This window comes from Parasteatoda tepidariorum, chromosome 4 (assembly GCF_982258835.1).
Source record: "Parasteatoda tepidariorum strain Cologne lab strain chromosome 4, Ptep-v5.0, whole genome shotgun sequence".
In the NCBI taxonomy this organism is placed as follows: Eukaryota; Metazoa; Arthropoda; class Arachnida; order Araneae; family Theridiidae; genus Parasteatoda; species Parasteatoda tepidariorum.
Window position 1 is genome coordinate 75,569,764 of NC_141758.1, and position 27,879 is coordinate 75,597,642.

The following is a 27,879-nucleotide window of genomic DNA, read 5'->3' on the forward strand; positions in this document are numbered from 1 at the left end:
CAAATTTAGTTTCACTTTTGTTTACATCGTTCCATTTTACGAGTAGACTAGAGCAGACAAAGTTTCTGATCTGATGTTTTAAGAAATAACTTACCTATGATTATAATTTTAAAACTTATTTCCCGGAGTAAATATTCATTAATTACGCATAATAGTCTACGTTTAAATTTGTTTTCAATTTCTTCTCATTTTTTTGATCATATAGAATTTAAATTATCATGACCTAATCTTTCTTATTTATACTTCCGTGATGACATCTTTATTTAAACTTCTCAAAGTTAATTAAGATTTTGACCTTCAATTTTCCAACGATTCTAATTATATTCATTGCCTTTTTCAAAGTTTTTAATTTTATTCGCATTAAAATGATTATTCGAGAACTTTTTAACCGAATTTGCCATTGGGGGCCTATGATTGCTATGATAATAATAAACTGTATTACGTTTTCAACGCTTCAAGTAACTGCTATGTGGCTTCCCTTCTTTTCTTCTTTAAATGCTGCAGCGTGTCATAGTTTATTTTTATTTCTTGTTGGTAGCACTTTGTACAATTTTTTCTGTGCCATGTTCATTGGTCCTGGCTACGTTCCTTTCGGTTGGACCCCAGTAAGTGTACTTTATTTGCTAGTTACTTACATTTTATTTTTGTTAGACAGGGGTAAGAATTAGGAAAATGTAATCACCTTTCCATCCTAATTATCATTAATCCATTCTCCAAAGTTCTACAGTTGATTTGATCCTCAATTTTTAAAATTATCCTTTTATGCTATTTAATGTGGTGATATCTCCATATCGCGATCTGTTGCGCCAACTACAATCGGCAAAGGGCCAAGTAGATTTTAAACTTTCAAACGTTTTTTTAAAAAAAACTTGTGGATATTTGCTCGTGGGTGGTTATACCTTTCGAGTTGCTCCCATTCTGTGATGTTTTTTTTTTTAGTTTCTCACTGGCCACTGCCCGGATGTAGCTAAGACTTGATGATTATTCTGCCGCAGATCACTATACGGAAATCTTCCCTTTGATGTGTATACTTCACTAAGTAATTCTCATTCAGTATCAAAATAACCAAAAAATTTGAAACTTCTAAAGAATAATTGAAGGCAAGCTAAAAGACAATCTTTGTGTTTGAAATTTTTTTTTAAGAAAAATGAACTGAAAAAAAGTAGCATTTTGAAAGTTTTTTTATATTTTAAACTGAAAATAATTATTTAAAGGTGCATTTTTAAATAAAAGGTATTTGTTAAAAAAAAAAAAAAAAGAATGGTAAAATTTAAAATTGCTAAAAAGAACTCAATATACCCCCAAATAAAAGATTTGAATATCTCTGAGGGCCGAATATCATTTAAATTTTAACTATATTACTGGACAACAGAAGATAACTAAAATTGAGGAATGAAATTGAAAATTAAATAATTATCAGTAACTAAATAAATCAGAAGTGGATTTTTCAATGAAACAGATGGTTAAGAAAGCAACCTTTTCCAGAAAAAATGAAATAAAAAGGCAGTGTTTTTAAAGGATGGCAGCTTATTTTTACAAAAAGAGCAAGGAAGGCACATTTATAAGATCAAAGGGCAGGTGGGGTAGGCCGCCATTCTAAAAACGCTTAAGGAGAACACTGTATTCTCATGTCTCTTTGATTAAAAAAATTAAGAAACAAAATAGGGATATATACGTATGGCAGACTTGGGCAAAAGTGTAATCGATTACTTTTTTTTATTACTGTAATCAGTTACTTGTAACCATGATTGCAACATATTATAATTTTTAATTACAGTTGTAATCGAGATTACAACAATCAAATACCCGTCATCATAATTACAAAATTGGGATTTCGATTGTCAATTACAATAATCATTTATTTGTAATTTTGATTGCAATGCAATCTAATTTTGATTGCTGTTGTAATGGTGATTTATATAATTAATCACCTGTAATCGTGATTCCAAATTATTTTGACTCCTTTATGATACTGCAACCTTTATTTTTGAAATTTCATATCTATCATTAGTATGTATTTAATTTATAAGAATTAGATGCATATTGTTTGTTTTTGTCATATCTTAGTGTGCGTAATTTTTATTTGTTTAAATATAGGCAGATACTAATGAGTGTAACTACCTCCAGTTTTGCTCTTTATGCAAAGGATACAAAGCACCGAGAGCTCATCATTGTCGTAAATGTAAAAGGTTAGAAATTGGTCTTCTTTTATTTCAAAGTTTGTTAGTTTTAATTTGTCCTTGATAGTTTTATGAAATTATTTCTCCCACTTAAATGGTCTAATTTTAACCAAAATCCTTTTGTTATGTAGTGATTATAATTTTTTGTTTTAAATTTTATACTATATAATAATTTTTCTTACAAAAATTTAGCTAAAAATTACAATTCTGAAGAATACTCTCTTTTTATATTAGTCAAATTTAATCTTCCTGAGAAAAGCTACCTATTTAATTAAATCGGAGAATACACATATTTGAAGGAAGTATATTTTTCTGCAAGGAATTTCCCATTTATTTTAAATAATAGTTTACTGTCTTACTAATTTTGAAGAAATGCACAAAGCCTTCATTTGATATTTATTCCAAGTGTAAATGTGATTGTCTAGTATAAATTTGACCTGGATTCACTACTTTGTTTTTTTTTTTTGTTATTATTTGTTGTTGTTGTGTTTTAAGGTCAAGGAATAGTCCTGTTCTTTTTCTTTCCAATCTATCTACTATGTTCTGTTAATTTAGAAATGTTCAGGTTAATTTTGAAGTGTTGCACAACATTTTAGTGCATCTGGTTATCATTTTTGATGGCATTTTCATTTAAATAGCACTCAAGAATGGGTATTGGCTGTACAGAATATGAGAAGTATATGTGTTGTGTGTGAAAAAATTGAATCTGTGAAGTTAATTTCATATATTATTTCTGTGTGTCTACTGAAATGTTGATAAATTTAATAAAAGAACGCACTAAATCTCAAAGCTATTTGGTTAATAAGAAGTACTATACAAGTTTCATATATGAGTAACTCCAATCTAGACTTAGATAAAATTAAAAACTTTATACACACATAAAATCTGGCTTAAAAATATTTCTGCAAACAATTGATTAACTCTTCTAACTAGTTTCAATCCTTTTCTGGCCACCTGATTTTGGTGAAATTAGTTTGAAAAATCATGGATTTTTTTTAAAAAAATGTTTTAATTTTTGTGAAACTCTATATTGATTCATGCCATAGAGATGAGTTTGGACGAAAACCAAAAAAAGTTGAAAATAGAAATTCAAAAATATTATGTACGAAAACACTTTTTAAGTAATTGGAAAAATACCTGAAATTTGATCAGGAAAAAAGTATGTAGGAGGGATTAACAGCAGAATGTTATCAATGTTTTAATAAAATTATTGATGTGAGATTTTAATTATGTATTTAAATTATGTGAGTGTGAATCTCCATGTGTAATTTTTTTAATCACACATATTTGATTCTTAATGTTTGATTTTAAAATTACATTATTATGAATCTCTAATTGTTACTTTAAAATTGTGTGTATACAAAATCCGTTGGATAATTTTTAAGTCACTCAAACACAAATCATAATAGTGGCTTTTAAATCGCGAAACTGCAAAAGGCAATTGATATAAAATCATGAAAATACAAACATTATGTGTGATCTTAAATCGTGTAAATAGGAATCTTGCTTTATGATTTTAAATCATATAAATACCTACTAGGATATGTGATTTTCTATCATGTGACTGTATTGTGAAATTATTATTTTATTAAAAGTATAAATTATGATTTAACATATTATTGCTTCACTTTCATTAAGCTTCTAATATGCAATTTCATAAATATTCGCAGAAAAGTTATAAAGTTCATAAAAAATCTCACGATTGACATGGGGTTAAAATTAGAAAAACTAATATTGAATAAAAGAAAATAACTAAGAAAAATGATATGATGCATTTAAAATTCGTTGCAATGAAATATTGCATGCTTACAATATCTTTAACACATTGAAATCTTAATAAATATAATCTTATAGCACGCTTTTAAAAAATAAAATTTTTTCTATCTTTTATTTAACCTCTCTTCATAAAGCAACCTTTTTTATTACACAAATCCGTCCTTTTTATGTACTTATTTATTGTATCAACTCATTTATTTATAAAGATTAAGTGGATATTTCATTTTTTTGTGTGTTGTTGTTCATGAAAAAAAAGTTTAATGTATTTTTTTACAAATAAAACAGTCTGAAACCCATTTTTTAAGTTTTAAATAACGTTATTCTGTCTTCAAGGTGTGTGATGAAAATGGATCATCATTGTCCGTGGATCAACAATTGCTGCGGTCATCGCAATCATAAAACATTCACATTATTCCTCATTTCTGCAGTCTGTGGCTGTGTTTTGTCATCAGTTCTTCTTTTTCTTGGTTTATATCGTGCTTTTCAGGTGGTAAGTTATGATTTTTAAATTTTCATTTGAAAAAATTTTAATTTTACCATTATTATAAAAAATAATCTCTCACCAGGGATGAGATTCTTCCGCGGATTCGCGGATTTCCGCTTTTTTGCAGATTTTTCCCGCTAATTTCCGCTGAAATTTATTTTTTGCCCAAGTTAAAATGTTTTATGAGGAATTTAATTTTCCGCGGAGGGAAATTGTTGAAGTCCCTTTTCCTCCCTCTGAAGTTTCTCTAAAAATCATTTCCTTGGGATAAAACTGGTTGACCTTTATACAGGGATGAGATTTTTTTTGTCTCTCGAATTTCAGCCTTTTTATCAAAAACTCCGATTCTCTAAAAGTTTCGTTTTTTTAAATAAATATCCCGTTTTTTTTAAATTCAGTCATTGAAGTAAAATAATTATATTTATTTACGATTTTCAAAGATAAACAAAAAATTCAATCTACGCCCTAGCTGCTAACCCTTCCGCATTTTTACTTATTTTAGCTATTTTCTCCGATTTCACGCACAGAAAATAAGATTTTCCGTATTTTTTTCCGTCGGCTGGATAGCTCGCATTTTCGTAATTCAGATCTCGATTTTTATTCACGCGATTTTAATATCAATCATCGATTTTCGTATTTACCTGATTTAAAAGTTGCACATTGCGATTCTTATTTACGCTATTTAAATATCGTATATTATGATTCTTATTTACGACATTTAAAAATCCAATATCGTGTTTTGTATTTATGCATTTTTAAAATCTCGATTTTATTATCAAATCTCGATTTTCGTATTTACCTGATTTAAAAGTTGAACGTTGCGATTCTTATTCAGACGATTTAAATATTGTACAGTGCGATTCTAACTTACGAGATTTAAAAAATCAATATCGCGATTTGTATTTACGAGCTTTTAAAGCCCTATGTAGCAATACGTATTCACGTGAGCTTAAAATCCAATATCGTGATTCGTTTTTGTGGTTGTAATATCGCGCGATTTAAAAATTATGCATCGTGATCAAAAAATTAAGAAATCATGATTTGTATTTTCGCATTTTTTAAATTCGATGTAGAGTTTCATATTTACGTGATTTAAAAGTCTCATATCGGGATTTATATTCACATGGTTTACAAGTTTAAAAATCGCACTTTTTTGTCAAATTTTTGTTTATATATATATATATTTATATATATATATATATATATATATATATATATATATATATATATATATATATATATATATATATATATATATATATATATATATATATATATATATATATATTTATATATATATATTTATATATATATATATATAATTTTTTTTTCTTTCTTTTTTTTTTCTTTTTTTTTGTTTTTTGGATTTCCTCTTTTTTACTTTCTGACTACTCTCATCCCTGTCTCACTCAATTTCTTGATAGTAACTGTATTATTTTATCACTTTAAGCCTCCAACCTTCTTGACATTTACTATGGAAACTTTTCAAAAATTTTTTTAAATAAAGCATTATGTATAATTATTAAGTTCCTACTTAAAATTATTCTGTATAGGTCGTTATTATTATCTGTATAGCTTATTATTTTGTCGAAAGATTTGGCTATGCACCCTGTAGAAACAAAGTATATAGAAAGGAAAAGAAGTCCAGCTCTTCGAATACGTAACTAACGCAAGGAACTGCTCGGTTTGGTATGCTATACTAGAAAAACAACTTACAGGTTGAGCAGCATACTCAGATTTAGTTGAACTATGATCCAGCGCATGTGCATAAGATGTAAAGTGACAGTCAGGAGGTACATCACCTGTGAACCAGTTGTTGGACAGATTTGCAGGATTGGGTTGGTTGCTTCTCAGCAACCCCCGTTTTATTCTTTTTTCCTATGCTAAAATGTGTTTGCAGATTTAATTAATGAGAATGGTATAAATGTATTCTCAAAGAAATATCTTAATTAATAATACAGTACTGTTTATCAATCGTGTAAAAATGTAGAACAAACCAACAATTAAAAAGGAGAACTTTTCTTCTTCACCCCAACCCCAGTATTGATTAGAAGGAGATGAGGATGCAAACCCCTTTCAAGAATCTTTGCTGTTGTGCCCCTTTATACACAAGGACCGCACCTGACCTTGGAGAACTGGTTTACATTACATCAATGGATGCTAGACTTCTTCCCCTTTATAAATATAGATTCTTTGGTAGAGAGTCTTCACATGTTCTATTTTAACAAAATTTATTGTTCGCAATTTTTATTTTTTTTAAATATCACATGTAATAACATTCTGTATATCTTTAAAACTTCATAAATAGTTGTACACTGAACATCATCTTTCACTTTTTAAGCATTCCCACAGCATCTTACTTTTTTGAAAACCATTTTTCAATTACTCATCACTGCTTTTCCTTGTCTCCAAGAAACTTTGGTCTGGCTCTATTTGTTGATTTATTAACCTACAATATTAAGTATTCTTCCCCTAAATTTAAGTCATTAGTGAGAACAAAGAGAATTCTAGATCTCCAAAAATATAACAGGTCATAAAACCACCGCTACCATCTCTTACTGGAAACTCTCTAATTGTCTGTAGATAATTCCCATGCTTTCCAATCCCACATGAAAATAGTTAAGTTGTATAAAAATTAAAACATTTAAATGCATATTAGTGAAAATGGCAAATACGAAAGAAAAATACATCGACAAACCTATTCTATTCAGTAATTTATACTCTTTCAGGGACAACCTCCAAATATAACCATATTCCTAAATTTTTTATTCCTTAACTATGTGGGGAGAGTAGTTACAGATCATGTCAACCTTCATCTATGAAAAGGTACCCCGACATAGAGTCGAGTTAACATGTCTTATATACTAGTGAATTGTAGTTGTAATTTTGTAGTGGTAGATACGCTACAGTACTCCCCCACCAGAATTATAGCTATGATAGAATTCGATGGATGCCACTAGTTGATTCATTGCTGTTTTTGTGCGAAGCCGGGAGAGCTGTATTAAGATCACTGTTTTTTTTTTGAGTGAGAGGTGTATTAACTTCACGGTCGTAGTCGCTCCTGTGTTGCCGTTAGCAGTCGAGTGTATGCAAGCCAACGTTGTGTGTGATCGAGATGAGACTGAGTAGCAACTGTGTGAGGAGGTGGATAATGATGCAGTCACAAGTAGCAAGTCAACTGTTCAATGTGGACCATCCAATGAAGTAGGCGTTACTGCCGATGTAGGCGTATCCAGATCAAAGTGGGCGTTTTTACCAAGGTAGGCGTGTTCACATCATGTCCGAAGGTCACCAATGTGGGGAGAGTAGTTACAGATCATGTCAACCTTCATCTATGAAAAGGTACCCTGACATAGAGTCGAGTTAACATGTCTTATATACTAGTGAATTGTAGTTGTAATTTTGTAGTGGTAGATACGCTACAACTATATTGATAACACTTGGCCTTTAAGATATCTTTTTCTTTTTTCTATATTTGGAGAACATGGTTTTTTACTAAATAAGTAGATAAAGAATATTAATGTATAAAATGAATATAAATGAAAATGAATATATATCTTATTAAATTAATAAATTATTAATTAATATCTTATTGAAATTAATATAATCATTTAAAATGCTGAATTAAATCAGTTAAAAAGAAAACCTGTTAAATTGTCATTATATTCTTGATGCTCAAAAGAAATATTAAATATTAAAATAAATAATATTTTTTTGATTTTTTTAATTAGAAGTTTGAAGTTAGGTTTTGGTTTGTTTGAAAAAATTTTGTGAGCAGTTATAGAACTCATGTTTTTATAAACTCTTTAATGGTTTTATTTTTATTGCTTCTTTCAGAACTGGTACTTTTTACATGGAGATAGAAGATATGTTGTTTATCTTACAATATATCAGTTAGGCTTCACTGTATTTAGTCTTGGATTAGCTCTAGGTGTTGTTCTAGCAGTTGGTGGTCTATTTTATGTCCAGGTAATTGCTTTTATCTATTTATTTTTCTTGGTTTTGCATATCTATTCCTAGCCATTTTGTTATATCTCTTTGTGTTATTAAGAAAAAAGTAATTGAAAAATTAAAATTCTCCTAACTGTTTAATTTTAAGCACGGAAAACAATTTCAAATGTGATTCCTTAATGCAGTATAATCTGTAATCTAAACTTTTGGAATCTTAAATTCAGTTTAAATTACAGTTATTTTTTTAAGTACTTCTTATAGCTACCTGATAATTATAAGCATAAACTTTGTAATACTTTTGTTAGTGTGGCATAAGGAAATTTGTTTACTTCATTTTTATTTATTTGAAGATAAAACTAAAGGGGCATTCTTAAAAAGTAGAGTTTTTAAATCTTGCACATGGCTTACCAAAGAATACACTGATTTTGCTTTATCATTCTCTAATATAATAAACTACACATTCTTATAATACTAGGTTTTGTATATTGCAAGTTTTGAATTATTAGTTATACTTTTGGATATTGATTTTAAAAATTTAGTTATTGAGTCAGATTTCAGATTTCTTTTGTAAAACTAAAATACTTGTAGGGAGAGTTGTTATCGACCATGTCAACCTTCCTTCATCTATGAAAAGGTACCCCAACATAGAATCGAGTTAACATGTCTTATATACTAGGAAATTGGAATTGTATTCTTTTAGTGGTAGACACCCTAGAGTACTCCCCTACCCGAATTATATGTGTGATAGAATTCAATGAACCACTAGTTGATTCATTGCTGATAGTGAGAAGCCGGGAGAGCTGTATTAAGTTCACTGTCATGGTCGCTTTTGTGTTATGTACAAGTGCTTTAGCAGACGAGTGTATATGTAAGTTATGTGTGATCGAGACTGAGAAGCAACAGCTCAAGGATGTGGATAATGTCACAGTCACAAGTAGCAAGTCAACTGTTCATTGTGGACCATCCATCTTAGTAGGACTGTTCAAATTGAAGTGGGCATTACTGTTAAGATAGGCGTGTTCATTTCAAAGTGAGAGATTCTGTCAAGGTAGGCATGTTCACATCACGTCCGAAGGACACTAATGTGGGGATAGTTGTTTTCGACCATGTTAACCTTCGTGTATGAAAAGGTACCCCAACATTGAATCCAGTTAACATGTCTTATTTACTAGTGAATTGAAATTGTATTTTTGTAGTGGTAGACACACTACATACTGAATATATTAGTATTACATTTATTTTGTTCAGACTTAGTATGGTTACATGTTTATTATTTTGGCTTGTGTTTATAGAGCCTTACAAGAGAAAGAAATGTGTAGCCAAATTGAATTAGCTAATACAATATTTAAATTAGTGAGTATCAAAATTTTGTTAAAAAAAATCAATAGAAAAAGTTGGAAAAGAAAAGAAGAGGTTGTTCTCCATATTTACATTGTAACTAGTGATACTTTTTTACACGAATCGATAAATCAAAGTTAAGATATAAAAGAAAATAAATGTAACTTTTAAATGAAAGTACAACTACTCATTGTATGCTGAAGACTGATTACCATTTCAGCATTTCTCTTTTAAAATGTAATGTGCATAAGGTGACTACAATATATGGAAATAAATTTCAAACGTAAATCCTGAAAAAGATATTTTAAAAATATAATTTTTATCTGTTTTATGCAAAACTAAAAAGAAAAGTTTTACTTTTGGAACACCTCTTTTTAGTATTAAACTAAGCTTATTTAAAATGAAAGTTATGCAAGAAAATGTAAAGATAGTTTGAATTTTTTATTATTGTTTGTTTGTGTAACATATTTGTAGTTTATAGTTCGTATATAGTTTATAATGGGTTGTTTGTGTACCAGTCTGCTTGATTCTCATTTTTTTTTCATTATTTCTTTTCGATCATGAACTTATCATAAAGATATTCCTATTCTGACATATGTGAATTAAATTATTTATATTTCTAATTATAATTTATGTAGAGAGAATTTTGTTGTCAAGTGCCATAAAGTGTACATTTTTAGAGCTTTTATCAAAAATTGAGTCATAACCTACTCATTATGGATCAAATACATTATCATGAAAACTTTATAAGACTATGAGAGACATTATTATTGAAGTCCTTATATATATGCATACTTGCCAAGTCTCCTGTTTTTTAACGAAGAATCCCGTATTTTACGACTATCTCCTGTTTACATGTATATTCTCAAATTTCTCCTTATTTGTTGAAGAAATTTTTAAAAAAAAAATTGTTAATGAAATATCCACTGATGGCAAGTATACTTCTCTTCTTACTCAACAGATAGTGCGATTGCCAGTACTGCGCTATGTTTAGAGTTAATAATTAAAATCTCCCCTTACAAACAAGCTATCGGTGGGACGTTTTCGTGGTTTTTCTCTCGGTGTTACGCAAATGCAGGTTAATTCCATCAAAAAGTCCTCCACGAAGGCAAATTTCTCCCAATACTTGATTGATCAAGGAATTCCTTTGTCTTCTGGATTAAGTTCAAAATTTCAAGGCTACGGAGTTGAACATTAGTAGCCGTAAACCCAAAACTGGATCAGCTCTTTATCAATGATTATGAAATAGTTTTAAATACTTACATGATTATGCATGATGAATCAAAACTTTATGTGTTTGCCTAAAAAATGTCACTAGTAAAATCTCTTATTTTATTTCTCCACATATATATATAATATAATATATATATATTTATTTAACTAAAACCTATTTCTGTTTGGTAGAGTGAAATAATTATTGGTATTGCATTTTTATTTTCATCAGGCGAAATGGTTTTCTGTAATTGCACCTGTATATTTATCAGATTTTAATTTAATAATTTTTCTCTTTGCTTAAATATTTTATTAATTTTTTGTGAATATTCTTATGACTTCAATTTCAGAAAATGTTCTAAAATTGTTTAAAAATGATTGAGAAATGCTCGATAAAAAATTGGCTTATTAAATTATAAAAAATAAAATTATTTTAAATTATAAATTTGACATAGCTTTTAAACAATACATTTTTTTTTCCGAATGTTGTTTTATATTTCTTCATCGCTGAACGGTAAAATGGTCTAATTTTTTACTTTTCTTTTAGATGAAACAAATATTTAAGAATGAAACTAGTATTGAAAATTGGATTGTAATTAAAGTGAGTCATGTATATTTAATTATTTCTATGCATATTTATAATTACATAATCATCTGCATTCATGTGTCAATTTTTAATGAATTTGATTTAATTTTAAGTTTTAAAATTTCATCCAAAATTGATTATTCTCAGTAGCATGTGTGTCAAATCACTAAACAAAGCATTGAATAGTTACATTTAATTGGTCAAATAATTCAGATAGATGTGAAATAATTTTTTAGTTTTATCAGTGAAAGTTTTTATTTACCAGTTTAGTTCTAATAAAAGTAGGGGGAAATAAATTTTATTTCTTTTTTTAAATTTATGGTGTATTAATTTTCTTAAATGACTTTAAGCAATGAATTGCTAAAATACTTATTTACTGTATTCAAACAGCTGTTGTGAAATCAAAATTTCATGCCCTTCTTGGACAGAGTAAAACTAATAATAAGAATTGTACAATAAAAATAAAAAAAAATAAGTGAACAAAAAACCCAGAATCAGAGCCGTGGTATGTTGACTTTCTCTAGTGTTCCGAAAATTTTTACTTAAGACAGTTATTTAGAATCCATGAGTATAAATCTCATCTAGAAAAGAAAGCCAGTTAAGTCTACCCCAAAGCAATGAATACTTTGATGAAATTTTCGAAAACACTGGAGAGAGTTTCTACGAAAACTCATTATTTTAAATAAATAATGCTTTATCAAATTTTAAAGTATTTTTATCTTACTGTTCGAATAACTTTGTATTTAGGCTGTTTGTCGACCACGCCATGAAGATGAAAAATTTATTTATCCTTATCACTTGGGTTATTGGAAAAATCTGAAACAAGTCTTTTGGGATCGACTTGGTAATGGTTTAACAGACTGGCCTATTGTTGCTGGTTGTCATCCTTATACCCTTACTGTAAGTTTAAATTTTATTAATTTTCAGTATTATAAGAATTGGAGACCTTTGGGGTAAAAGTGAAAACCCACAATTTATAACAATCTCTCTACTGTATATAGGTAATTCAAAAAGAAATTTCATTCTGCTTGAAAAACACCAGTGTCTGTCAAAAAGGGCAACACAGTTTTGGTTCATTTTCATAAGAAACAAGGAAGTATCGGTGATAAAACAAAAATTGCCTATCTCTAAACAAGTAAATGGTTCATTGCTTTCCCACCTTTAGGTCTTCAATTTTTACATTGAACTTACTAAGCTGGAAAAAAAATAATCACCCTGCATAGCTTTTGATTTAATTATGAGATTTTAATATATGAAGATGCATTCTTGGTTATTATTACTGACTAATTTATTGGTGCAAGCAACTCGTTAAATTTGTTAAGACAGGCAAAAAATGTTTCTTCTTTGAATATACTTTTTTCAACAGATATGGATTATTATCCCTCAAAATATAAGGGTTAGGTGCAAATTATGAAAAATATGGCACAAATAGTTTAGCCAGGAACTCTGCCAAAAGTTAAGGTTCTTAATTATATTTCTATCTATTTCATTATATCTCATGAATTAATTATGAAAATCAAACAGTGTTTCTTCTCTATTTATAAAACTTCTTTGCAATGATAATTTCCAGGAAAAAAAATCTTTGATTATTATTTGTTATTTAATTTTATTATCAAAAAGCTCAGACTGTAAGGTATGAAAAATTTTATTTCATATCACAAACTCCAAAGTGATGATGATAATATTTTATTGTCTCATCCGTTATTGTATAGTCATAGAACCCTTGTAAAAAATGAAATAAAAAATGTAATGTGAAAGCATTAAAAGATGGAAATCTATGTTTACGTAAAGGAAAACAAAAATATTTATAAACTCATGCTAATCATTATATTATATAACAGCAAAGAAGGTATTAAAATCAGTTTATTTTAAGGTAAGCTTAAAGGTAGTTTCGAACTAACTAAAAGTGTATTTTATTGTCTCTAAATAAGTTAAATCTTTTTTTTTTTTCTTTTTTTTTTTTTTTTTTTGATGATTTTAATTCTCTCCTTGTATTTTCCAGCTTTAATTATATTAGTCAGGTTTTGAAAACATTTTTATTCCTTTTCACTTTAATATTAATTTGTGGCCTACTGTGCAGAATTTTTCTTTAATAATGACTTTTAACAATTAAAAATATGTATACTAAGGGCAGCCATTCCAGATTACACAGTGCAATAGTTTTCTATTTGAATCCATTGATTATGTTCTAAAAGTTGCATGAGTCAAAAAATTCCTCTCGTTTCCTGCTTTTTGTTAATTAATTAATTTATTTTTCAACTTTCTATATCTGTGCATAGTTTGAATTTTTCGCTCTGAATTAAATTAAATAAAAATGTCTGAATCTTTAAAAGTAATTTATTACTTTGATATCCCTATATATATACAACTTTTCATGTGATAAAGTTATTTTTCAACAAAGACTTTTAATTATATCCGACGGTAAACAGTTGACCCAACTCGGAATTTAAGACTATCAATGTTCAACTCTGCCCCGTGTGGTGACCGGGGGGTGAGAATCTAGTCCCAACGTAGCTCATGCGTGTCGTAGAAGGCGACTAAAATGGGCACCCAGTGTCCGGGGGTATAGCCGGGTACCCTGCTCCTGGGGATTATATCAGGGGACTGGTCCTCTAAGTTGGGGGTTGGGCGTAGGGCTAACAACCCTACCCTGTAAAAAAATCTTGTTGCGAAGTCTCAAGTCAATGAATCCAGACCGAAATTTAGAAGACGACCTGGCAAATCTTACATGGAACTGAGAATCGGAACATTGAACATTCGCTCTTTGTATAAAAGCAAAGGGCTGCAACTCTTAACGGAACAGCTGGATAATTACAGGGCTGATGTAATGGCTCTGCAAGAGATGAGGTGGCTTAACGATGGAATAATCGAGAAGAGAAATCACACAATCTTCTATAGCTGTGATAAGAAGAGGCATATTTTTGGAACAGGTTTTGTTGTGGGCAAATAGATTCGGCATCTTGTCATGGATTTCGTGCCAAAGTCTTCAAGGCTATGTAAAATTAGGCTAAGAGGAAAACTCTTTAATTACAGTCTTATAAATGCCCATGCACTTACTGAAGTCAAGGATGATGATGAGAAAGAACTTTTCTATGAGAACCTGCATTCTTTATATAACTCCTGTCCACAAAACAACATCAAAATTATTCTGGGTGACTTAAATGCTAAAATTGGAAAGGAAGCTGAGCACAGGCCCACTATTGGAAAATACAGCCTGCACGAAACAACAAATGACAATGGACAGAGGCTCATTCACTTCACTGCAGAACATAGCATGGTCATATCCAGCACCTTTTTCCAACACAAGAGAATTCCCCAAACGACCTGGAGATCACCAGATGGAGATACCTCCAACCGGATTGACCATATATTGATAGACTCTAGACATGTGATGGACATACAAGATATTAGAACCTATTGTGGGGCCAACTTTGACTCAGACCATTACATGGTAATGAGTAGGATCAAGGCCAAGCTATCTAATGCACGTAAATGTCATGGGAAACATCTTGAGAAATTTGACTGCGAACAATTAAAGACCCCTAGAGTCAGGGATGACTTTCAGTCACAACTAACTATAAAGCTTAATGAAAAAGCAATCGGAAATATTGATTGCATTGATGGAAAGTGAACTTCTTTCAAAGAAGCCCTATTGGACTCATGTGATAATGTAATAAGCAAAATAAAAAGAGCTGAGAAAAAGGATTGGTTTGATACAGAATGTCGGAACGCGACCCAAAGAAAAAACGATGCATATAATATGATGCTCAGTAAAAAACACTCGAGAACATCAGTAGAGAAATACAAAACTGCAAGAAGAGAAGAAAAGAAAGTTCATAGGTTGAAAAAAAAGGTTTTTCACGAAGACCTCTTTAAGGATGTCGAACATCTCCGAGGGTCTAATGAGAGCAGAGCTTTCTTTCGTGGCATTAACTTTGGTCGTCAGGAGTTCAAACCTAAAACTAACCTTTGCAGAAATAAAGATGGAGATATTTTAAGCGATATAACTGACATTTTAATAGGTGGAATGAACACTTCGACAACCTACTTAATGTAGAGTGCGTTCAGACAGAGTCCTGCTCACCAAACGTTAACCAAGAGTGTATTGCACCTCTTTCAATGATTGAGGTTGAAGAAGCAATTCAAAAAATTAAGAACAACAAGGCTCCTGGCCCAGATTTGATATCACCAGAATTCATCAAAAACTCAGGACCAGATGGGTTAAAGGCCATACATAATATTCTAACATCAGTATGGGAAAAAGAGATACTCCCTGAAGAATGGAAACACAGCACTATTTGTCTTATACACAAAAAAGGAGACATTCTTGAATGTTCTAACTACCAGGGTATCAGCCTGCTCTGCACTGCATATAAAGTCTTTTCAAAAATTCTATTTAACAGACTTAGCCCCTATGTAGAAAACATCATTGGTGAATACCAGTGCGGTTTTAGGAAGGGCAGGTCTACAACTGACCAAATATTCTGCATAAGACAGATTCTGGAAAAGACCAGGGAATTTGGAATTGGTACCTACCACCTATTTGTGGATTTCAAAACTGCTTACGACAGTGTAAACCGGAAGCGACTCATTGAAGCTATGCGAGAATTCAATATCCCGGACAAGCTTGTACGACTCACCACACTTACACTGTGTAAGACCATGCAGAAAGTTAAAATCCAAAATGACTTCTCGGACCAATGGAGGTAAAAAATGGTGTAAGGCAAGGCGATGCATTGGCATGCCTACTCTTCAATTTGGCATTAGAAAAAATTACCAGAGATTCAGGAATCAATAGCAGAGGACATATCTTTCATAAGTCTGTATAAATTTTCGCATTTGCCGATGACATTGACATCATAGCGCGAACACAATCTGACTTAAAGCAAGCTTTTCTATCCATGGAAAAAGAGGCAGAAAAAATGCATCTCATTATTAAACAGGAGGAAACCAAGTATATGCAATGCACCAAAATAACTGATTCTACAACTCACTTGCAAATTGGTGAATACAAGTTTGAAAAAGTAAACAGTTTTTTTTATCTTGGTTCTGAAGTCAACGTTAATGGCAATATTGCACCCGAAATACAAAGAAGAATCAATAGTGCAAGTAAATGTTTTTATGGATTAAAAAAATATTTAAAATCAAACCTACTAAAAAGAGATACTAAACTGTTGATTTATAAATGCTTAATCAGACCTATCCTAACATATGTCTCAGAAACTTGGACAACAGAACAGAAAGATGAGAATTCCTTGGGAATCTTCGAAAGTCGGATCCTAAGATCCATTTTTGGGGGCAAACAAGTTGATGGTACTTGGTACAGAGGTTCAAACTCAGAACTCTATCAGGCTTTTAGAGAGTCTGATGTTGTCAAGTATGTAAAAATCCAAAGAATTAAATTGGCTGGTCACATCATTCGAATGAACAGAGAGCGCTGGACAAACATAATCTTTTTGGCTCAGCCCATCGGATCAAGGCCCAGAGGTCGACCAAAGCTGAGGTGGGCCGACTGCGTGGAAAGAGACTTTTCAGTCTTAAAAGTCTCAAACTGGAAGACAACTGCCAGGCGGAGGCAGGCCTGGAGGAAGTTGATTGAGATGGCCAGGGCCCACCCGGGGCTGTCGTGCAATTGAGGAAGGAATGTTCAACTCTGTAGCCTTGTATTTTTTAAGTCGTCCTAAAAGACAAGGAAACCCCTGGATAAAGCATTTGGACAAACTAGCATTTGTGGAGGACTTTTTGATCTAATTGTTAGAGAAAATTTACCCATTATCTTTTTGATATAATTGATGGAGAAAATTTACCCAATAATTTGTCGACACCCTCTTGCCTCTTTTGATATCTTTGGGGAGGACTTTTTGATCTAACTAACCCACATTTGTGTTGGACAGAGAAGGAAACCTCGAAAAATTTCCACCATTAGCCCTGCAGCAAGGATATTCTAACCCATGATCACTGAAGATATTTTGTTTCAGCACTGTGGTCTGTGCGATCTAGGAGCTGAATTTGTATCAACCAGCCACCGTTGAGATTCGAACATGGATCATGTAATTGGGAGGAATTGAAACAAGCTAGCTTTGCTAGCTGTTGGAACCAACCTGAATTTGCGTTACATGGAGAGAATAACCGTGAAAACCTTCTGCTATTAACCCTACGACAAGAGGATTTTAACCAATTATCTATCTATCATAGTGGATATTTTACATCAGCACTGTTCAATGCCCACCGGGTGCAGGATTTGTATTTACCGGCTACTGCTGGGATTCAAACCTAAACCATCCAGTTGGGAGGAGAATACTTTATCCCCTGAGCCACTGCAGCTCTTAGATATGGAAATAATAGCCCAAGAATCATATTTTAGTTCCAATGACAGAATAATCAATATTAAACTGGTAAAAAATTTGATTACTTTTAATGTTCCCTTATTTATTGGGACTTTTTTTAACAGCCCTCTATTTATTGGATTGATTCTTTTTCAATCTATAAACAACTTTGCATCTTTTTCAAAAATAATTTTAATTGTTACCCATTAATTTGTCGACACCTCTTTCCCCCTTTGATATCTTCTATGAATCATTAAATATGGTCATTATTATTTTCTTATATCAGTAGGAGCTGGTAAAATATTCTTGATAAAAAAATTTCTAATTTTTTTGTTTCAGATACAGCTTTTATAAGGCTTTTAATAAATATTATTTGAATATTGTATTTGTATTTTGATTCTATTCATCGTTCAAAATCAAAAATAGTTTTTATCACAAAAAATGAATAAGTTTTAAATAGCTATTTTTAAAAAATATAATCCAAAAGTATTATAAAATAAGATTTGTGTTTAAAACAATTGTAAAGCGTGTTCTAAATTTTGAAAAATGATTGTTGTTTTTTTTAAATTTTTTTTTTGATTCTTTTGTTTTTGATGTATATAATTTTAATGTGACTTTCACAATTTTCCTTGATTAACATCTGACTTTTCATTTCATTAAAATTAAAGTAATTAATTAAAAATATATACAGTAGAACCCGTTTAAGAAGTTTTTCAAGGGAGTGGAAAGAAACGACTTATTAAACGGGAAAACTTATTAAACGGTGAAACTTAAAAACACATTAATAAAAAACTAAAAAATTTGAAATTGTGTAACTTATATTAAATTCTCAGCCTAATGAAATAAATATTGAATTTTAATATTCATTTAGAAAAAAAATTGCTAATAAATAAAAACAAAGTAACCTACTTTATTTTTTGTTTCATTCAATGTAATATACGTTGTTACAATAATTGACTAGATTTCTGTGAGAAAAAATCGTGTAAAGTGGTTTGTTTTTGTCTTTTCTCACCTACCTTTAAGTGAAAATTGTCCAACTGCTGTAAAAATTTAAACATTTCCGGGGGTACATTTTCAACAGTGTAAATAAATTTCCTAAAAGTATCCAGCCCTTTCCTGGCATCAGAAAAGCTAGGTGGTTTAGCAATATCTTCTTCAGTTTCACTGAATTCTTCTGTATCATTTGTAACATCACAAATATCCTCTAATGTCAGCATATCACAAGGTAAAATTTCGTCGTCAACGGATACATATTCTTCAAACGATGCTGTGAAATTAAGTTTATTTTTGAATGACTTCCAATCATTAACAAAATTTACGTTTGTTTCTTCGTCTTCATCTGATATTTCATATTCAGCTTCTAAGAGATATTCTTCAGTTGTATCTCCGTCAGAGAATCCAGCTTTCCGAAAACAGTTAGCAATGGCAGATGGTGTTATTAATTCCCATGCTGATACAATTAACTCAATCGCTTCTAACATATTGACTTTTTTTAGCTCTCCAGTATTTTCAAGTCCTTCCAGCATCCGTTTCACAAGTCGCATTTTATAATGCTGCTTAAATACCTTAATAACTCCCTGATCCATTGGTTGTAGAACAGAAGTAGAATTTGGTGGTAAGAACTGCAACTTGATGTTAGTGTACTTATTCTCCTTGGAATGAGCAGCGCAGTTGTCTACGAAGATTATGATGTTTCGTTTTTCTTTTCGCATCTTACTGTCTAATTTTTTCAAATACGTTTCAAAAATTTTAATTGTCATCCAGGATTTTTGATTACTGTCATAATCACAAGGCAGTGACTTAACATTTCGAAAGCATCTTGGTTTTTTCGATTTACCGATAACTAAAATCGGTAATTTTTCTATACCATTCATACTGGCCCCAACTAAAATTGTCAAACGTTCTTTACTGTTTTTTCCGCCATGACAGGGTTCACCTTTAAAGGCAAAAGTTTTATCTGGTAAAAGATTGAAAAACAGTCCACATTCATCCATGTTAAAAATGTTCTTTGGTTGATACCCTGAAATAATTTCAGGTAATTTAGCTTTCCATTCTTCAGCTTCTTGTAAATCAACGCTGTTACAATCTCCTTTAATTGTTTTATAAACTAGACCAGCTCTTTTTTTCATCTGATCAATCCATCCATTGGAAGGCGTAAAATCAACATTCAATTTCTCCGCAATCTCTAATGCTTTTCCTCTAAGAAGAGTTCCGTTGACAGGTATGTTGGCGGATCTTGCTTGTTTAAACCATATCATCAGTTTCTCTTCAATATTTTCGTATTTTCCTTTCTTCACTTTTTTTACTTTCTGGGATGCACCGGAACAAGAAGAGTTTAAGATGATGTCTTTCTTAGCAATAATGCCATTTAACGTAGTAACAGGAAGATCTAAATTTTTTGTTATTTGAACTCGTGTTAATTGAGGATAGCTGTCAACAGCTTTTAAAATTTTTACTTTGTCATCAATAGATAGAGCTTTACGCTTAATGCCTTTACAGGACATTTTCCACAAAAATCAAACTTTTTACAATGATTTTTAAGATAACATAAGCGCCTACACTAAGAACATTTTCAACGAAATGCTGCTAAATGTTTAGATGTATCTTTCTCTTCAGTTATTGAATGGGTGTGGACAGCAGTGAAGTTCGTGAGTCACCAGGCTATTCATTTAAGGTGGACACAATGACAAAGCTATTCCCTACATTCTTATCAGTTTCATAGTTCATCTAAAGGTTCACATTCCTTTGCTCACACCTGTTCCTGATAAGTCACCTTTCTTTGTAACAAAGGAGTGATGAAGGTCAGTGGTCAGTACCCATACATGTGTTTGTAAGGGCAAGTTAAAACTAAATAAGACATTTTAAATAAAATTTTAAAAAATTGAAATTAGGAGTGGAAACTTCTTAAACGGGAAAAAAACTTCTTATAAAAGTAAATTTAACATTATGGTAATTGGTTTTTTTAAAAAATAACTTCTTACGCGGGAAAACTTCTTAAAAGGGAACTTTTTAAGCGGGTTCCACTGTATATATTTATGCTTGTACAAATTTTGAAATTAATAATAGTTCTCTATGTTATTTAGATTGAGCAGCTAATTCAAAAAGAAGACAAGAAGGCAAGAAAGAAGCAATATACTATTATAAAAAATTATTCTGGATCATGGTTTCCTATTTCAAAAGGAATAAAAACCTGCTTAACGCCCCCATGTAGTGATGAGTATCGCATTCCCCTTTCTGTTGGTGATACAATATACGTAACACGTTGGAGAAAGTAAACTATTTTCATTATTAATTGTTTTATTATCAGTTATAATTATAATATATGTTTATGGCTCATTTCAAGTGATATGTACCAAAAAAAAATCTTATTGGCGTCATGTTACAGACTTTCGTGAAAATGTTTTGTTGAAAAGCTCTTGATGAAGAACAACTAAAATATTTTTAGGACTAAAACTTTTATTGTGTTCCTGGAACAAAGCTACGATTAGAGAGCCATTTTGAAATTCGACTCAATTCATGAAAATTGTGCAACTGCAAATTGTAGTTCATATGTTATAAACCAATTCTATTTATGAGTCAATTTTCTTAATTTTGGCATCAATAGGAAGAAGAAAGTTAACACTATGTAATTAGGCTGTTAAAATGCTGCAAATATTTATGTAGTTTTTAAAACATTTTATTATTACACTAATTTTTTCGAGAATATTTTACAGGGAAGTAACAACTGTCACCACCTTATAATTTTTCATATAGTTAAATATCATACTTTTCAACATAAAAAATAGAGGGTGTTTTCTGTTTTTGAAAACAAATATAAAGTGGGTTTTAGCTAAAATACTTCAGATTTTTTTTTATAGCACGAAAACTGTTTCTTGGTCTAATTTTTTTTCTTGTAATGTTAAATTCTATATTTTTTTTCAATATGAAAAAAGAGGGCGTCTTTTGTTTTTGAACAATGAAAAAAAATAATTTTTAGAAAAATTTACTTCAAAATTTTTTACAGCCCAAAAACAAAGTGTTTTGATTAGAATTTTTTTCCTCATAATATTGAATGTCATATTTTTCAATATAAAAATTCACTAGCGTGTTTTTGGTTTTTAGGAACAACTTAAACGTTGTTTTAGCAAAAATACTTCTAGTGTGTTTTATAGCACAAAAACAAAGTTTCTTGACCTCATTTTTTTTCTCACAATTTTAAATATCATATATTTCAATATAAAAAATATCAAGAGAATGTTTTTTTTTTTTTATTATTTCACATAAAAAAAAAAATATTTTTAACATTTGTGCTAAAAGCCACTTTTTATTTTAAAGACCAAGAAAAACTTTTTAGAGTTCTTTTATGCTGAAAAGTTACAGAAATTTTGTTTTCATGCCATAAAAAAATCTTGAAATGTTTTGGCTGAAAAACACTTTTTTATTTCTTTCATGGTTAAAAATAAGAAACTGCCTCTTGAGGTTTTGTAAGGAAAAAAAAAAGACATTTTACACTAAGAGGAAAAGTGTGGTCACTAAAATTCGTTTTTGTGCTATTGAAAAAAGCTTTAATTATTTTAGCTAAAAAACCCTTTTTATTTTTTTAAACTCAAAAACAGAAAATATACTTTTAATTTTTATTTATTGAAAAACATAATAAATAACATGATACGAAAAAAAAAAAATTTGAGGTCCAGAAAGTTTGTTTTTGTGCTATAAAAATATCTTAAAGTATTTGGGCTGAAAACAATTTTTTAATTTGTTTCATTGCCTATAGCAAAAATTAAATTTTTAATTTTTTTATATTGAAAAATATGACATTCAACATAATGTGGGAAAAAAATTGAGATCAAGTTAAAATAATGCTGTAAAAGTGAGATCAAGTAAAGGGCTGTAAAAGTATCTCAATATGTTTTGACTGAAAACTACTTTTTATTTTTTAAAGATAAAAAAATATCCTTTGATTTTTTTTTTCATGTTAATAACATTATGAGTTCTATGGTTACTAGTTATGGTCCAAAATTCTGAAATAATTATTTCAGTCATTTTTATTTTCTGTCAGGAACATTTCTACAAAAAATTTTCTTGAAAATCTGTGATATGATGGCAACAAGATTTTTTTTATTTTGTTTGATTTCACTTAAAATGAGCCCTGATAAATTAAAGGTTTGACTCATTTAGACAAAGTTATTATAATTTTTTCAGTTTAAATGAGTTTGTTAAATAATTTAAATGATTAGTCCAAACTTCTCAATTTCATTTTAGTATTTCTAGATTTCATGTTACCCTGCCCCCTACAAAAAATCTGTTTGAAAATAAATTTTTGAATTTTATATGAAATCTTAAACTGTTAAGTTAGGACCTCAGATAAAGACAAAACATCTTAAATTGTGCTATTATCTTGAATTTAAATTGTAATTTTTTTCAGAAATGGCAAATTTTTTTTTAATTACTGATGTTATAACTATAAAATCGATAATTAAATTATCCACTTCACAATTTTTCTTCATGGGATCTATTACTTTCAATAGATTATTACAACTTGTGTATTTCATCAAAATGGTGCTTTGCACTTTGCATCTTTGTTATATTTTTTCCACTACTAACAGTTAAAAACTATCTTTTATTTTTAGTGGACATGTAGCCTAAATTGTTATGATACAACAAACTCTTAAAAAAAGTCATTTTGCCAGTCTCCCTTACAGGACTAATAATTTTATCAGAAAATAGTTTCTTCTAGTGTCAACTGTTTAATATAGAGCCATAAAGTTTCTAAAAAGGAAAGTCATTATTTTTTTTTTTAAATTTTGTTAAAGAAGTGATAAAAATATTAATGATACAAAGAACACTGAAAAAATTAATTTCATAGATTTTCATCTTGAAGCTTGTATTTTTGTGAAATAAATAGTTACTGCTTACTCTTTCAAATTGTACCATACACTTTGAATCTTAATTATTATTATTCCATAACTGTGTGTATTTGTTATAAAATAATAAGATCTTATTTTATTAAAACAATACTAAAATCTAAGCCAACTTTGGACACTGTATTTAATTCAACGTATGACAATCAATGCAAAATTTTTTGTTTAATTCCTCCAAATTTATTTTTACGATATCAAAACTAAAAATGCCACTTTACCAATATTAAACAATTCTTCCTGACTAATAATGCTTTTATTTTAAAATTAAATTACTCTTTTAACAAGTGAAAATTGGAAGCTAAAAGCATTAAAGTTGTTTGTAAACTTCCTTCACTTTGTTTTCAAATTTTTTCTCTTATCTGACATACATCAAAGCAAATATTTGAGTTTATTTCTAATGAACAACAAAAAAAATGCTATGCTTACCTTTTTTTCTTTGTATTGTTATTAAAAGCAGGTTTATGTTTTTTCCTCTTTTAACCTCTGATTTTCATTGATTATTTCTTTTTTCTTCTTTGTTTAAATTATAGCCGATGGTTATATGGTGAAAAGTGCAATCCTTTAGATAATTCAGGTAATACTTTTTTTTTAATTATGGTAGTAAATATTGCTGAAATGTATATTTTTTCCAAATAAAACTTCTGGCCACAGCCATGAGCTGAGAGCATCGATTATGAGATTCTGTGCTGCTGATATGTTTCTATGTATTTAGTTTCTTCTTTCTAAATTATTTGAGTTTTTATATAAGAAGAAATTTACTTTCAATTGTCTTCAACTTATTTCAAATATTTTACTTATTTTTAAACATTATGGATATATGTGATGGCAAACTTTTTATAGGTTAATTAAAAACTTGAAGTTTGAAAAAAAGATTATTTGTAATTAGATTTTAGAACAAAAAAAAATTATTTTATTTATAATTTTAATAAGAACTTTTTATACTTCTAATTTGTTTATAAATATGATGTTATTTCATGTATCAAGACTATTTCAGATATTCTCGTTATTTCAGATATTTAGCTTATTTCAGATGTTTTTATTATTTTTACACATTGTAGAACTAAGCGATGGTAAATGTTTTACGAGTTAATTAAAAGCTTAACATTTGGGGGGGGGGGACAAATGTGTAATTAATTTTCAGAAATTTTTTTTATTATTTGTCTTGTGTTTTCATTTATACTTATACTATGAACTTTTTATGCTTTTAATTTTTTTATAAATTTGATAATCTCTCATAATATTGCTTCTGTCAAAATGCATTAAAAATATTACAAAAGATTTTAAAAAATAATGATACTAAACTACAGGTATTTATAAAATAAATGACTTTCTGTACTATATCATTATTTGGATTCATATGAATTGGGTCATTAAGTGCAAATTATTACAAATCTATCTAACATTTCTTACTTATCTGTCTCAAAAAGAATTTATTCCAAATTAACGTGTTTTTTTTTTTGGAAGTCTACACAATGGTACATATTCATGAAATTATAGGCAATTTAAATGTTCTAAATTGAGATTATGTTTTTAATGCAATGGAGATTATTAACGTTGTTTTATAATTAATTTAGTAAGTAATTAGTTGCTCTTTCGATATTAAATTGCAATGCATATTCATATGACTTCTGAAATCACACATGTTGCTCTCTACCTTTTTTCATGTTTTGGACTATTCTCAAAATAATTAAAATATTGTCATATTAAATCAAACCTTTTTAGCTTTAAATGTGTGAATTAAAGACGGCGTTTACTAAACTAGTCCTGTTTTTGTGAATTTATAAAAAAATGGACTCATTTTCTGAATCTATAATCACTGTGAAATGGGGGTTTTCTGTCAGAGTCCTGTTTCTGTGATTACATGGAAATTAAGACCTTATTTTTATTTAAAAAAAAAAATTGAAATCTTTTCTTTCAAGGAGTTTTAGCTTTAAATGATGGAATTAAAGATGGCATTGACAAAACCAGTCCTGTTTTTGTGAATTAGTAAAAAATATATTTATTTTCTGAACGTATATACTCATGGTGGAATGGGATTTTTTTTTCTGTCAGAGTCTTGTTCTTGTAAAATAAACTCAAAAACCCTGCCTTTCAAAGAATGTTAGCTTTGAATTTATCAATTAAAGCTGCCCTAAACTCTATTTTTCAAAAGTGGACTTTTGGGGAAGAGTTCATTTTTAAAATAAGAAATCTTGTGAAGGGTCTGTTTTTGTTGTAGAATAATTTATGAAGGATTTGTTTTAATGATTAAATATTTCTCAAAAGTTCTGTTTTAACAATAAACTATTTTGTGATGAATCTACTTCAACAATGAAAAAAATTTTAAGGGTCTGTTATGAGGTGTGAATTTCTTCTAAAATAATTTCTACAAGGTCTGATCAAATTCCTTATTATGTGCTTCCTAAAGTTACTGTTTTGATGTCCTAAAATGGTTCTAACTAGTGCTTACTCGTTTATATTGGGTTTCGGGCATAACATAGGTGAGATTTACTGACAAAAGCAACAGAAATTTTATTATAATGTATAATACCTATTATTCTGAAACTAGTTAACTATATATGTTCTAGAATTGTATAACTTTTTTTAACCCTTTCAAATGTGAGATCCAACTGACAAATACATTTTTTTACTGTATTTTCAATTTTTATCTGCTTTTTTTCTAACTGTTTATTTTAATGTTCTCCATATTTAACTACTTTACAATATCTAATTTTAGAAAACTTATGACAGAAAGCATAAACCAATTGTTTTTAAAATCATTTGTATTTTTTTAAACATATTTTTAAAAAATTATATTTATTAGTTTAATTAGTTTACATTTTATATTAGTTTAAGTAATATTATTACTTGTATTGTTGTTTGTTGTGAATTTCTCAGTATTTTTGTATTTTGCCCATTTGCTTTGTGTTTTGCTATTTTGTTCAAAACCTTGCAAACTCCAATGCTTTCATTTTCAGGCAAACTTGACATACTGATATCACTAATAACAGAAATGCAGTCCAATTTTACCATTTTTATGGGGGGGGAGAGATAGAATAAGTATTAATCCATAAAGCAATGATTTAAAATTTATTTCATCAACAAAGTGAAGAAAATAGTAAATTGCTAAAATTAGTTTTGTAACAAAATATTGTTTGATTATGAACTTAATTTTTAATTTTAGTAAAACGATTTCATACTGAAAATATTTATTTTATAGGTAAAGATGAAATTAAAGGATGGTTTCCAAGATGTTGTGCTGTAGAATTTACCAGTACTGACTGTGAAATTTCAAAACTAGCAAAAAAACTATCTTGATTTTATCACAAAATTACCTATCAATACTTAAATCTGAAATGGTGCCATTTGCTCAAAGGAGAAATAATGATTTCATTTAATTATCGTTATGGTAAAAAAGGTTGTTAAAATTTAACTTCACATTCATATCAAAAACTGAATGTATGTATTTTTTATAGATTGAATTTGAATTTAATTCTTTTGATAATTTTTGTATTGTATACATTTTTAATTGTTATTAATTTTCAATAACTCTTAAAAATGTGAAAATTTGTTGTATGTGGTATTTTCCTGGTGACAACTTCAATTTATCTTTATTTTGTTTTTAATTTAGAACTTTACATAGTCAATTTTTCATCAAAAAATGACTTTTTTTTTATATATGTCTCAGTATATATATTCAAAAATATATTGTTTTCTAAGATAACTATATTGTTAGTGTGTTGTTATCTCATCTAAGACTTGCAATATTAATGAATAATTATTTTCAAATTTTTTCTATGTCTACTGTTAAATTGCACCAAAATACTTTGCTGTTATTTATTTTTCATTTTAAAACTATCATATTTAAGTTTTTTTTCCTGGCCTGTCTTCCTATATTTGCAGCACATAAATCCATAAACACAAAGTCACTCTCAAAACAAAGTGTATCTCAGGTGAATGAATTTTGATCTGATAATTGAAATGTATAGCAAATTTTATGCAATAAAATGAAATATTATCATTCATGGAAAATTGAAAAACTATTTGTTTAAGCTTTGTAATATTCAATTTAGAGTGTCATTTGTTATGTGTCAACAAAATTACTATTTGTGCCATTGATTTACCGTCTAATTATTGTGAAACAATT

General features: G+C 29.2%; 1 protein-coding gene across 2 annotated transcripts; it reads left to right on the top strand.

Moving 5' to 3' along the window:
- LOC107436494 (palmitoyltransferase ZDHHC6) lies at nucleotides 1-27,879 on the top strand. Of its 2 annotated transcripts, none has more exons than XM_043050684.3 (9): nucleotides 1-605; nucleotides 2,098-2,189; nucleotides 4,290-4,446; nucleotides 8,278-8,409; nucleotides 11,489-11,542; nucleotides 12,275-12,427; nucleotides 20,937-21,124; nucleotides 24,284-24,327; nucleotides 26,953-27,879. In XM_043050684.3, the coding sequence occupies exons 1-9, from the start codon at nucleotides 366-368 to the stop codon at nucleotides 27,048-27,050; spliced, it is 1,158 nt and encodes a 385-aa protein (XP_042906618.2). In that variant the 5' UTR covers nucleotides 1-365; the 3' UTR covers nucleotides 27,051-27,879. The 2 variants fall into 2 exon arrangements, with proteins under 2 accessions (XP_042906618.2, XP_087017499.1); XM_087161373.1 differs by having other exon boundaries at nucleotides 109-127.